Raw genomic sequence first — 13845 nt, forward strand, 5'->3', positions numbered from 1 at the left:
AACCATCAGCCTTGGACATGGCATGTGAAAAATTAGAAGCCCAGCAGTTTGCGAATTTAGCATTTCCATCACACAAGCTTAGTTACGATTAGCTTTCTGGTAGTGTATTACATTATTTTGGTGTACCAGACAGATGCTCGGTGTAAATATCGATAACATTAGCTAGTTAGCTTACGAACTAGCTTAGCTACATCTCCGTTTGTAAGATAACCGATACATAACTCTACCTTCGTAGTCGTGGATGTATGAAGAAGCATATAGCTTAAACCCCTTATCCAGCTTGCTGCCCGGTGTTTTAGACGTCGAACTGCATATTCGGTGGACATCCGTGATCTTCATCTTTAGTAGTTCTTGGAAACATCTTGAGTACAACACTGCCATATTTCATACTAGTCGCAAACCGGAAACGGATGATTCTGTTTTGGAGTATACGGAAGTTAGTTAAGCAGTGTTGCCCTGAACCGGAAATAGGCCCTGGCGGCATAGCGTCCTTGTAGCTGACGTCACTACGCTGATGACGTCATGGTGGCTTTGATGTAGTGTTACCGTTACATCCTACAACAGCTTGTACAATCTTACTACACATAGGACAATTCACTCTACTAACAAGTAATATTACATTTTGCTGTGCTGTTGATTTTTAACCCTGAGGATTGTATTTTTGTGGTAAACAGAGACAAGAGTTTTTATACAAAGTACTTTAAGAAATTTAGTTGGATCTTTGGACAGTGACAACATGGACACCTATCAGGATCCAAGAGATATGAGGAGAAACTGCCATACCATTAATATGACCATACAGGAAATCAACCATCTACTTGATGCAGTGCACCTGCAAATTCAGGTGCTCGAGAAGCAGCTTCACAGCACTGAGAGTTTGGAGAAAAAATGTGACCAAATGAAGGCAGAAGAAAAAAAGGCTGCAAGAGAAGAATGTAGCACCCTTCAAAATAAAATGAAGAATCTCTGTGACAAGCTCAGCTCTTTGGATGCAATGTTTGAAGATACAAACTCATCAAAAGAGGCATGGGACTGTCACAAGCACACTCTGCAACAAAAATTTCAAGAGGAAAGGCTAAATGACAAAGACACAGCTGACATGTGTCATGCAATGAAAACAGAAAGTGAAGCTGTGAGACAAGAGAATGAGGAGCTTCAACAAGAACTTAAGGGCCTGCAGCAAAAAGTTCAAAATGAATCTGTTTTGGAGCAAATGTGCGCTTCAGTGAAGAAGGCAACAGAAGAAATGAGCCAGCAAAACAGCACCATGCAAAAAGAAATCCTGGAGCTCAAGAAAAGGTATCAGTGTGTCAAAGCTTTGGATGAATCCTACAGTGTCGCAAAAGCAAAGCAAGAGGCGATTAGCCAGCAGAATGATGCTTTGCGACATGATATTCAGGAGATCAACAAAAAGCTCCAGAATGAAAAAATTTTGCTTGAGGTGAACAATGCCATCAAAATGTCAAACGAGGCCAGGAGTCGTCATAATAATGCCCTGCGGAAGGAACTCCAGAATCTCAATAAAGAGCATGAAAAGGTAAAGATCCTGGCATGTAAGTGTGGGGAAAGCATGACTCATATGGACGTTTTGAGCAAAGAAAACGACAATTTGCAAAAGCAAATCCAGGAAGTTAACAGGCAGCTCCTGATGAGAAAACCTTTTAAAGAAGCTTATAAAGAAGTGAAAGCTGCGGACAAGGCCATGCAGGCAGAAAACAGAGTCCTGAGTAAAAAACTCAGAAATATCTTCAAAAAGCATAAAAATGAAGATCACTGCCTTTGCAAGGGTGACATGCTGGAGGAGAAGACGCTAAAAATGGGCAGAATTCAGATTTTCAATGAGAATCCAAGTGCTTCTAAGGCTAATAAGTCATTGAACGCAGAGAAAACTGTTCTTATTAACCGAAAGAGCACTCTGCAAAAAAAACTTAAGGAGCTGCAGAACCAGGATTCAAAGGAGCAAGCTTTAGTGGAGCAGAATAATGCAATAGAAAGAGAGAACAATGCCCTGAGGAAAGCAAACTTTGCACTGCACTTCGAGGTTGAGATGCTCCGCAACAAGCTCCAAGGTGAAAAAGTTCTGAGTGTCACCTATGATTCACTGAAAATGGAGAAAAACGCCTTGAGACTGCAGAATGAAACCCTACATACACAACTCCAGAATCTTCATAAAAAACTGAAAAAAGAAAGCACTTTGGAGGAGAAGTCTAAAGCAGTGAAGGTGAAAAAAGATGAACTCAGCAGACAAAATGACGCCCTAAAAGAACAAATCCAGGAGCTGAATGAACAGCTTCAATGAGAGTGATACGGTGGTATCACTTTTTACTACTCTACTACATGTCAGCCCTGTGAAAGACTAGTGACCAAATCATTTCATAATTAGAACCCCTTGACAACATGATTTTGAACTCATGGAAAATTAAAAAAGAAAAAAAAGAAAGGGCAGCACGATGGCGCAGTGGTTAGCGCCGTTGCCTCACAGCGAGAAGGTTCCGGGTTCAGGCCCCACCTGGGACCTTTCTGTGTTTGCATGTTCTCCCCGTGCTTGCGTGGGTTCTCTCCGGGTGCTCCGGCTTCCTCCCACTGACCAAAGACATGCAGCTTAGGTTGATTGGTGTCTCTAAATTGCCCATAGGAGTGCGTGCGTGGGTGCGTGTGTGTGGTTGTTCGACTATGTGTTAGCCCTGCGATGGATTGGCGACCTGTCCAGGGTGTACCCCGCCTTCCCCCGATTGCCGGCCGGAATTAGCTCCGGCCCCACCCGTGACCCCGTTCAGGGACTAAGCGGTAGAAAATGAATGAATGGAAAATTAAAAAAAGAAATAAAAAGTTAAACTCACAACTTAATGAAGCATTTTGTCTTGTATAAATATGACAGTGTTGGTTTGTCATTGCATTGTTTTAACCACAGACTGAATCTCTATCTATTGGATGGATTGCCATGACATTTGAGAACATAATGTCCTAAATGTCTTACAAACTGCAGCTCCACTGGCTTGTTCTGTAGCGCCACCATGAGTTTGACATTTGTGATTTTGACTCAAATGTCTTGATAGCTACTGGAAGGAGTTCTGTGAAATTTAGAACTGACCTTAAAAAGTTCCCTCAGAGTGAACTGTGAACACAGTGGTGATCCTTTCACTTTTCATCAGGTGCTATCATCGATCAAATGTCTAATTTTACTTTGCTTTAATTATATTATATAAAACTCAGTAACTGACCCAAGTGATTTACAAAACATTCTGTAATGTCTTGATGACCTTCAAGGGTTGTAAACGTGGGTAGGTAGACAGTTCTAAATAGAGTTGTGATTTCTAAAGAAATGTTTAATCCATTTAATTTTGAATGTTGCCAGAAGTGGTTTAGTTGTGTTCTCGGTGACATTTGCCCTGTGGTAGTGATGGGAAGTTAGAATCATTTTACTGATTCGGTTCTTTGAATCTCGTTCAGCAAAAAAAAAGTCTTTTTTCGAGTCATTTCGTTCACTTCAGCAGAATGTAATTAAAATGTTACATGTTAATTCCCCATCTACTTACGCACATATTGATCATGTTTCAAATAAGAAAGAACTGTAATGCAGCCACGGTCATATTATAAGTAATGTCGTGCCTGTGTCTTAAGGCTATGCAGTCTGTTACTTCATCACCTCACCTCCAGATATTTTTGGGTCAAATTCATTCGGTCTTTTGTCACGTAACATCCTAAGCTAAGCTAAGATCAGATATTGAGATTGTGGACACCTTTAAATACCTGAGAGTCCACCTCAACAATAAGCTGGATTGGACCAACAACACAGATGCCCTGTACAGGAAGGTCCAGAGCTGCCTCCACTTGTTGAGGAGACTGAGGTCCTTTGGTGTGCGGGGGGCACTCCTTCAGACATTTTATGATTCTGTGGTGGCATCTGCAGTTTTTTACACTGTTGTGGGTTGGGCAGGAGGTAGCACGGTCAGGGACAGAAAGAGACTTAACAAGCTGGTTAAGAGAGCTGGTTCTGTCCTGGACTGCCCTCTGGATTCCATCGAGGAGGTGGCGGACAGAAGGATGCTGGTAAAACTAACATCCATCATTCATAACCCCACCCATCCCCTGCACCACATGGTGGCTCTGAACAGTTCTTTCAGCACAAGACTGTTACATCCCCAGTGTAAGAAGGAACGTTACCACAGGTCATTCCTCCCCACAGCCATCAGACTGTACAACACTTCACTGCAGTGATAAGCTAGGTGAAGTTATGAGGGACTATGTAATATTCGACTGAGGTGCAATATTCAGCTCCTGGGGGTGAACTGCATTGCAAATAGGCTCATGTGTAACATCTTGCTCCTGATCTCTCTCAAATATTGTACATTCCCTTGCTTTAGGTATTTTGACTAGTTCCTCTGGGATTATTATGGCTGAAACACAGGTTTCTTTCCCCCATTGTGGGGTTAATTGTGAGAATTCGAGTGCTCTTGATTTCCTCGTTGTTTTCTTGATTCCTCTCAATACTATTCTTTTTTTGTCTTGTTTCTAGGTATCTTTTTTGACTTGTGTCTCAGGGACAAACTGTGGGAGGTCTATTCTTGTTCTTGATTGTCTCTGAAATACTATACAGTGAGGAACAGAAGTACTGTATTTGAACACCCTGCGATTTTGCAAGTTTTCCCACTTAGAAATCATGGAGGGGTCTGACATTCACAAGGTAGGTGTAGGTGCATTCCCACTCTGAGAGACAGAAAAAAAAAAAAAAAAAATTCAGGAAATTACATTGTATGATTTTTAAAGAATTTGCTGCATCTTAATCACCATATTTATCCGATCTGCTTCACTGGCACACATCCACATGTTCTCTGAGGTCAGTCAATCAGCTTCTTTTGAGCGTGCCAAGAACAAAGAGTAAGCTTAGAGGCAACCGGTCCTTTTGCTGTCGCTGGTCCCAAACTTTGGAACGATTTACCGCTGCCTATCAGACAAGCTTCTTCTTTTTCTGTTTTTATGTCTCTTTTAAAAACTCATTTATTCTCCTTGGCGTTCTGATATTTTATATTAGTGTTGATTTTATTTATTTTTATTCATTCATGTTTTTATATTTGGTGTCGATCCTATGGCTTGTGGGTTGTGTCTTTGATTTATTGTTTATTGTACTGTACAGCACTTTGGTCCACCTTGGTTGTTTTAGTGCTTTATAAATAAAGTTGGTAAGGTATGGTATGGTAAAAATAAATGCATCATGTAACAGTAAGAGTAAAAAAAAACTGTAAGGGCATTTGAAAATTAACTAATTTCTGTATCCAACAAAGCGGTCATATCACGTTACAAAAACGAATGACTCGAAACCGAGGACCCGAAAGATGTACTAAGCTTATGCGATGTTGCGCATGCGCGGTTGACACAAAATGAACGAATCATTTCCCGAGACGATCCGATGTTCTCGAGTCATAGGAAAGATTCGTTCGAAAGGAACCAATCGTTCGTGAACGATACATCACTACCCTGTGGGCGGAGTCCTAGTCGGACATAAAACTGTGAGGGACCCGTTTCTTCTTCCACTTCCTTCTCTCATCGGTTAGAGGTAAGAGTGTCAAGATGTTGTAGATTAATGGGCAGGCGTTTTTTTAGATATTTCAGGCCTAGTAGGTAACGTTTAACACAGGAACGATAATGTTTTACCAATACAGTCCTGTTCGCAAGCTTCGGTAGTGTTGTTAGCCTGTAGCTTTTGTGTGGAGTTTCAGTGCACTATCCACCAGAGCTGACCACAATCTTTAACCATCCGCCTGTGTAACATCCCAATTTCATCTGAAACATTTTATTTTTATGAACAGTAACGTGTTTTCGTAGTGCTGTGTGCAGTATTTTTGGAGAACATAGGATTGAGTCGTAAACTCCCATTATGAATGGCCGCTGCATGTTTGGCGCGGTAGCTAGCAGTGTCTCTCAATGATGATATTCACAGACCTGTCCTGAATGACTGTGATTGTACTTTTTCTACACTGACGTGAGACGCTTTTACATCGTTTCTTTTACCCACTCATGCTGTCTTGAACAAGTTGCATGAGTGGACACGTGTTTTCCGTCCGCAGAAAATTAACTTGCTAGCTACATCATGCTAAAGCTATTTGTGCTCACTTTTCCTTTGTAGATGGTGGAGAAAATGCAGAAGCTGCTTTCTCTAGAGGTAATTTGTGTGTGTGTGTGGTCATCTTATGCTTTCCTGTTTCAGAGCTAGAAGAAAAATGTTAATTGAAATAGCACGACATAGTGTGAGGCCTGATGCTACAATGATGACCAATTTGAACTCTCTCACTGAATGTTTTGAGGAAACTTAATCACTAAATGCTGAGTAGCATGTGCAGTGTGCCCCATTGTACAAGGAGGCGCATTTCTTAACTGCATATGACAAACTTGGAACCTGAATCCTCAGAAGATGGCCTTAAAGTCCATGAAATTTCATATCTGCTTGCTTTCTTCTTCAGGTGTGGGAAGAGTGTGGCAAGACTCCTTTCATGAGGTAATTAAAATATGATCTGAGGTTTCCTTGATAATGCAGTCTTTGGTTTAGTTCTGCTCAGCAGCTTATCTGTTACCAAACCTGTAAGTGGCTCCGCGTGGGGTCAGGAGCTCGGTGTGTTGCAGTGATGAATCAAGAACTCTCTCTTACTGAATCAGCCTTTTGAAGAAACTTCTTTACCAGATTCTGAGTAGCAAATGGGCTCCAACTAACACATTGCACTGGTCTGCAACCGAAATGCAAGATAATTAATCTTTGCTAGTTTTAGACTAATATCTAAAATTGTTGATTGGCTTCGTTTTGTAAGGTATGATGCAGGTAGTGTATGTTCTAGGATCTTGATGAACTTATTAAATGACATAAAAGATCTCTGAGCAAAACCAAAATTTATAAACAATGTTTGGTGGCTCTGAAACGATTTGCTTCTTAGGTGAAACATTAAGCTGGAATTGTCTCAGGAACAACACGCCACACTTTAAGGCACTTGACATTCATACCTGATCACCCCCTCAGAAATGCTGAGGCCCAGATTGACCTGCTTGTGTTCTTTGTAGGTTGCTGTGCTGCCCTTTAACTTCTCAAAGCAGCTGGATGGTGCCCTGTGGTGAGTTCAGGGTTATTTATCCTGGAGTTAATTCAGTGGTGGGGTGTAAACATGATGATTATGAATAATGACAAGCATATGCCTGATTCGAGTGATGCCAGCCTTTAATCTGATTACCCTTTGTTGAAGTAATACAAGATGTTTAATTCCTAAGCATGTGATTTAATGGTGTTTCTCTGCTAGGTGGCAGTGAAACACCGACTGAGGAAGGGAGTGATGCCACCTCAACATGTAAGCTTTTTACATAAGTTTGACTGGCATACTTCTCAGAAATGCCTTTCCTGCAGTGCATCATGTGTCCACCTCATCAAAAGCTGGCTGCCAAAAGGCCAAGGCCTGATTATTTTGTTGACAATTTAGAATTGCACTCTAGGTTTTGATCCCACTCTTGTGACAGCCTAGAATCTCGTGTGCAATTGAGAAATGCCAACACTTTTTACAGTACTTGTACTGTAGTATGAGATCATGTTATAATACTGATGTTTTACAAATTAATGTAAAGGTTTGGTACCAATAGTCTTGACACTAAAAATTTTAAATGTATTCCAAGTTAAGCTTTCCACAGTACAATACCAAAGGTGAGGTGTTTCTGACTGTTTGAAAGGATGAAATGGGTTAACACCCATTAAATACCTGGACGACTAATGTCACATGGCAATTTGTCACCAAAGCCCTGATCAAACATTCAGATCATAATGTGCCTCACGAGGTCACTGCTGAACTCCAGTAAAGTGCCTTTACTTTTTTTTTTTTTCTTGCAGGGCTCTCTTGACTGACTACTTGGAGACTGCCAAATTGAAGCCTTATGGTAGATTTTTCTTTCAGTGTGCCTTTAAAGTGTGTGTGTATATATAATAAAAAAAAAAATCCTTTTGTAATGCAGTTCCAATGATGATCAACCTTAGCTCACTCTGATCCAATGTGAAATGACATGAACATCTGAGCAGCTGCATTTTCCTAAACTGCCTTTTAATGATAGGACACATCTGCCTTGTTCCAAGTTTGCATCTTGATCAGTTGTATGTGGCCAGTGGTTGTTTTGAAGGTAATTTAGATGTGAGGGAGGGCTTTTTATTTATTATGAATGTCTTCTATCAACAGATGACTGAGGGCCATGATTCTCCTACATTAAGGTAGGATGTCATCAGATCACTTGTGTGAACACGACCAGCATTCCTTACTGCCAGACCTACTGAAAATGATGATTTATTTGGAATCTCGTTCGTCTGAACAGCTGTTGAGAATGGAATATCTGAGGTCAATGGTGAATAGTATAAAACAGACTTTTTTTGGTGCAGACCTGACAGAATCTTGGATGTTGCAGGTACCTGGCTTTAGACAGTTAAGAAGATGGCAGCAGTCATCTCTCCAACAAAAGCCTACCCAGGTGAGTGAGTCACATAGGTGTTTTCTCTTGACACTGTCACAGAAGGAAAGCATTCACATTTTCTTGTAACAGTAGTCAGATATCCATATAAAACTTCCTTCAATGAGTCCTCCTTTTCAGTGACCAGTTAGTGATCACTTGTTTCCCTAATGTGCTTCCATTGTAATGCAGTATAACTGTAGAGCTTGAATCACTGATGCAGCCAGTTAAGCAACACGGATTAAAGGGCCAAGCTGAAGGCAACATTTGTCACAAGTTTCCTTCATGATGATGTCTGCACACGTCTTACGCCTTGTTAATGCCAGACCTGAAAAGGTGAACCCACTGGCCTTACCATGGCAATAAGGGGATGATGTGTTGGGGTTACCAACAGTCTGAAAGGAAACAAACGTAATGTGACTAATGGATTTCTCTAAAATTAGGGGTTTGGGAGGGGGTCCCATCTTTAGATGTGGAGCACAACTAGGGATGGTGCCAGGTGTAAAGTGGTCTTTGGGGTTTTTGACCGTCTGGACTGTTAATTACTTGGCTGTATGACTGAAAATGATGCTGGCCACACTTCTGAGCTCAAATTCTGTGTACCAGAAGGTTTGTAAGATGTTTATCTTAATGTTTTAGGTCAACATTGGTGCTGAACAGAGGCAGAGGAGGTCACTGGGACTGCCTGATCTTGTCCCAGAGTTAAGGTATGTATCCTGTTAGTGCAATTGGTGGCCATTTTTAAGTAGAGATGATGAGCTTTTATTACCGCCCCAGTCTGAGAATTCATGACTGATTGGTATCCCCTTTGATTCTGATTGCGCATTTAAAAAAAAAAAAAAAACTTCTTTTGCACAATCACAAGATATTGACTAACTGTCCTTGCATTGCAGGCTTGCTGTCTGAGTGCTGGGGCCAACGGCTGATGCCTGCAACAATGCTACAAGTAAGTGAGCATGTATTGCAGTGTTTCTGGGAGTATAGAAATGACCCTCTCATCCCAGTCAAGGATTTTATGCCTGAAATCTCTTACTCCTCCAGTTGGGTCTCTCCTTCCTGGTAATGAAAGTATTAAGGGTGTGGTTCCTCTTAATTAAAGTTGGAGTTAAATGTTAAAAGCCTATCAGAAGTGATGAGTTCTCTTTACCGCCCCAGTCTGATAATGTATGACTGATTGGTATCCCCTCTGATCGACTATATAACTGTACGCGTGTTGTAGTAATGTGGAGGTTTTACCACAGTTTTCTGAGATGTGCTCTTCCTTTGCAGACTCCAGGTTGAACTTGGGTGGCAAGATGAAGATCATTGGCTTTCTGCTCTGGAGTGTTTTGGTAAGAATTAAAGTTGGAGTTAAATGTTAAAAGCCTATCAGAAGTGATGAGTTCTCTTTACCGCCCCAGTCTGATAATGTATGACTGATTGGTATCCCCTCTGATCGACTATATAACTGTACGCGTATTGTAGTAATGTGGAGGTTTTACCACAGTTTTCTGAGATGTGCTCTTCCTTTGCAGACTCCAGGTTGAACTTGGGTGGCAAGATGAAGATCATTGGCTTTCTTATCTGGATTGCTGCAGTTTGTTTCTGTGGATGCTTCAAAGAACCTGTGAAAATGTTTGTTTCCATGGCACTTGGCTTGCAGTGACAAAATAAATGTATCCAGGAAGCTGAGCTTTTGGTTTGTGTGATGGTTTTGCCAAAGTTATGCAAGTTTCAGATGAAGCATTCAAGTTTATTTAGGCCCATGTATACAATTACAACTAAAGTACATTTTTCAGTTAAGGTAAAATCTGTTGAATATAAATCTTTTAAACAAAAAAAACTTAAGGACAAAATGTATGCTGCTGTTTCAAGCAGTTGCCTACATAGTCATTGCCATTCTGGTCAATAAAATTAGTCTGCAGTTTTTAAACTTTTGTTTTAATCTGGTGTGGGGCCAGGTTCACTGAACCTGCAAAAGAGCTTGGTTCAATAGTTGCAGTCCACATGTCGAAGTGTTCTTGGGCAAGACGCTGAACCCCCAAGCTGACTGTGATGGCGGCATGTACAGTGGCCCAGGGCCCTCAGCTCCAAACAAAATTTCATTGTATGTTACAATGACTGTAAAAGCTTCAGTGTTTTCAGGCACAAATCATATTGTTGGTCTACAGTCAAGGGACATGAGATTAGTGAAACCCTTTAAAGTAATGCCCTCTTGTATAGAACTGACATGAGGACAAAATATAAACTGCCCTGCTGCCTAAATTGTATAAGCTGCACAACAGGTAAAAAAAGTTAACATGTTTAAGGATGTAATGATTTACTCAATTGGGATTTCAAATAAGGAAAAGACATTTGAGCCAGTGAGGCACAAATCAGATGACAATCTGATGCACTATAATTTATATTTGCATGTACAGCTGCATGTTTGAAACCCCTTGAGCAAACTATCTGGATCACCTGCCTGTCTTGTATAGATGAGGAACATGATTCCATTGATCATGGATACATACTGCTCCATTGCTGAAAGGTCTGACTGCAAACAGCAGCTGGAGGAGAGATCACCCAACTTGACTGCTGTTTTGTGTTGGAGATGCACTCAGTCGGCAGTAAAGATTCTTGCAGCGATGTCGTCTAGTAGCCAGTCTACTCCAGCTAACAAGTTCTCTCCTGTTACTGCACTGCAACTAATGATACACCAGTGATGACTTTTAATCTCATCCAGAGCCAGTGCCTGCAAGAAAAAACATGAATGTGATGTACAGTTTCTGGATAATTCATCTGTAAGTGAAATGTGAGTCAGATTATAAATTGCAGAGGACTGTCATGACAGAGTCCCTATGGTTCTATACATGGATTTGATTTGTGTTTGAAATAAGATAGATAATTCAAATTTGTCTGATGTGGGTATAAGCTTTACCTCTTGAATTGCCTCTTTTGACAGGGCTCCTGGTAAATCCTGTTTGTTGGCAAAAACCAGCAGTGTTGCACCAGCTAGCCGCTGCAGGGAGGATGGGACAAGGAAGATGGGATGGTACAGGTTATTTACAGAAAATCACTGATGTGCTTGATACACTCCTTGACAGCGCAGCACTGTTCACAGTAGTTTCTCTGCTCCTTGAAAAACAACTTTAAGGATGAGACATTCATGTTAAACTCACTGTTTAATGTAATCTTACAGTGAGATGAAATTATTAATGATCTGCAAGCGCAACAAAGACATCAGATCACTTAGTGTCATGTTTGTGAGGATGCTTCACCTTTTTATTTTGGAGAGAGTATGACACTAAGTAATGTGGAAATGAATGCATTATTACTGGAGTCATCAGCATTCATGAAGAGCAGAGTAGAGCGGTGTGTCTGAACATATAAATTAATGATTTTATGTTTGGGCACACTAAGCTATACATATGGTCCGTCACTGATTTCAGCTCTAAATACAAGCTATTTGTGGGTGACTGCAGAAAATATGAGAGAAGAAAATGGTTTTTAAAAATGTTAGTTTGGGGCCCCAGAATGACAGATCTACAAGGGGGATTTAAATGATTTCAGTCTTGATCCTTTGCTCTGTGTGTCAGTTACACATTGGCATTAGCTAGGTGTCCCTACTTAGAAAAAAAAGAATTAATTGGTAATAGAGACCAACAGTTTCATGGTTTCACAAACCTGCTTCTCTGCTACCCTCATTCCTCTGTGTACAGTAGATTCTAAGCAGGCTATCCTCTGTGACTCTAACACAAGTGTGTCATTTTGTGTACCTCCTCCAGCAGCAGCGTACTGAGCTCCTGTTTGCAGTCCCCCAGTCTGAGTCTGTCTGCGCTGTCCACCACCCACACCAGCCCATCTGTGCTCTCAAAGTAGTTCCTCCAGTAGGAGCGCAGCGACTTCTGACCGCCTACATCCCAAATATTCAGTTTGAACCTGAAACACATAGGGAAAGGGGAAGAACATGATGAGCATGGAGTAAAGCTGGAAAAATAAAGTCTGATATCTGGCTAGGAACTCTACGTAAATACCTGTCAATCAGCATAATGTTTATCCTTAAATTGCAAGTGCTCACATGTCAAATTTAGTTTACAAGTGCAGTTCAGCAAACATCAACAACCCAGGGTGAAAAATTGATGTTTCAGCTATGCCTTCTTCACTGTCTGCCAGTGTAAAGAGTCTGTGCATCTTTACAGTGGCTCCCCATCAAATTCAAAATGTTTGTGATTACATCTGCATGCTGTAGAAATTAAACTTCACTTACATAAACACAAGACCCCGTCTAAATGTTTCCAATGAAAATGCCCTATAGAGGAGGCCTGTACAATGTGTGTTGACTGTACGTGCGTGCGCGCGTGTTCACGCGTTACCCTTTGTGCTCCAGTGTTTTGATGTTGAAGCCCAGCGTTGGAGAGATGGTGCTGATGTCTTCTCCGTTAAACTTTTTCAGGATAGTCGTCTTTCCCGCGTTGTCCAGCCCTCTGCACCAGCCAGGTTAAAGAAACTCACACATACACACACCTGATAATTAATTATGTAATTAATAAGAGCCATGTCACAGCAAGACGGATTGAAAGAGGCTGTATGTAGTTGTGGTCAATTTGTAGTCGTATGTGTCTCTTTCATTTTTTTGTTATTTGATTCTTTTTGTAGTCATATTACGTCTCAGTATTCATTTTGGTCTCCGTTTTACTTGTTTCGTCTGTGAGGCCGTTTTGCGTGTCCTTTGTCATTTTAGGTCTTGCCACACTCGTTTTGTCACTTTAAGTTGTTTTTCGGCACTTTCTATTCATTTTGCATCTTTTCGTGGCTGTTTTGGGTTTTAATAATCCATCCACGATTAGCTTAACTGTCTCATTCATCTACCCCACATTGTTAGCTCCCAGCAATGCTAACGTAACTAGTAGCGTGATACAGCACAAATACACAAACTTCACAAACATGCAACCGTTATCTTGCATTATCTATCATTACACAGAAATAAAATGCCACTCGCTGGTTTTACATTATTGACACAAATGAAGTAATAATAACGCCAGTATGTGAATACTACTGTTTCCAGCTAAGATAGTAAACTGTTACACATAGGATACAGCATCAGCAGTCTCATCTCCCGCTCCTTCTGCTTCATCTTCTTTAAAATTGTCAGCAAACCCATCGCGACAATGTCACACTCGACGGCTGTTATTATAGCAAATAATTTTACAGATGTGGGGTTTCTAAAGAACAATATTTAGCATCCACAAGCGGTATTGTGCTATAGGAAACGAATGTAATTGTAATCCCGCCTCACCGAGTCACCGATTGGTTTGTTTGGGAAAGAGCGTACGTTGATTGGTCGTCGAGCATTTAAGGCGTGGCCGTGCTGTAGAGGACACATGAATTGGGACACGGCTCATGCTGTGGCGCCCTCTTTTG

At 41.0% G+C, this 13845-nt stretch overlaps 1 protein-coding gene and 1 long non-coding RNA gene across 3 annotated transcripts in view; one reads left to right on the forward strand and one right to left on the reverse strand.

The window, feature by feature from the left end:
• The window catches only part of LOC109965812 (uncharacterized), an 11890-nt gene extending 1756 nt beyond the window's left edge, over positions 1 to 10134 (forward strand). The window contains exons 1-12 of one of the 2 annotated variants that reach the window (XR_002275700.1): positions 5490 to 5554; positions 6125 to 6160; positions 6459 to 6493; positions 7048 to 7097; positions 7281 to 7328; positions 7859 to 7905; positions 8199 to 8230; positions 8422 to 8484; positions 9103 to 9170; positions 9357 to 9409; positions 9733 to 9794; positions 9978 to 10134. This is a non-coding gene — a long non-coding RNA (uncharacterized LOC109965812). Of the gene's footprint in view, positions 1 to 5489; positions 5555 to 6124; positions 6161 to 6458; positions 6494 to 7047; positions 7098 to 7280; positions 7329 to 7858; positions 7906 to 8198; positions 8231 to 8421; positions 8485 to 9102; positions 9171 to 9356; positions 9410 to 9732; positions 9795 to 9977 lie in introns of those variants that run through there. The other variant, XR_002275701.1, reaches the window with a different exon arrangement.
• Positions 10135 to 10174: 40 nt separating this feature from the next.
• On the reverse strand, positions 10175 to 13702 carry arl2 (ADP-ribosylation factor-like 2). The gene is made up of 5 exons (XM_020610139.1): positions 13521 to 13702; positions 12798 to 12908; positions 12201 to 12363; positions 11363 to 11443; positions 10175 to 11176 (listed from the first exon to the last, which is right to left on the reverse strand). The coding sequence occupies exons 1-5, from the start codon at positions 13583 to 13585 to the stop codon at positions 11042 to 11044; spliced, it is 555 nt and encodes a 184-aa protein (XP_020465795.1). The 5' UTR covers positions 13586 to 13702; the 3' UTR covers positions 10175 to 11041.
• Between the last annotated feature and the right edge of the window lie 143 nt (positions 13703 to 13845).

The sequence above is a fragment of the Monopterus albus genome, unplaced genomic scaffold (assembly GCF_001952655.1).
Source record: "Monopterus albus unplaced genomic scaffold, M_albus_1.0 scaffold104.1, whole genome shotgun sequence".
Classification (NCBI taxonomy): Eukaryota; Metazoa; Chordata; class Actinopteri; order Synbranchiformes; family Synbranchidae; genus Monopterus; species Monopterus albus.

Bases quoted from the DNA above. Each gene is read 5' to 3' on its own strand.
- arl2 (XM_020610139.1), bottom strand. From the start codon at position 13,585: ATGGGTTTGCTGACAATTTTAAAGAAGATGAAGCAGAAGGAGCGGGAG. The intron at 12,364-12,797 runs GTAACGCGTGAA...TATGTGTTTCAG, and splicing joins AAAACACTGGAGCACAAAGG to GTTCAAACTGAATATTTGGG. The intron at 11,177-11,362 runs GTAAAGCTTATA...TTTTTCTTGCAG, and splicing joins CAAAAGAGGCAATTCAAGAG to GCACTGGCTCTGGATGAGAT.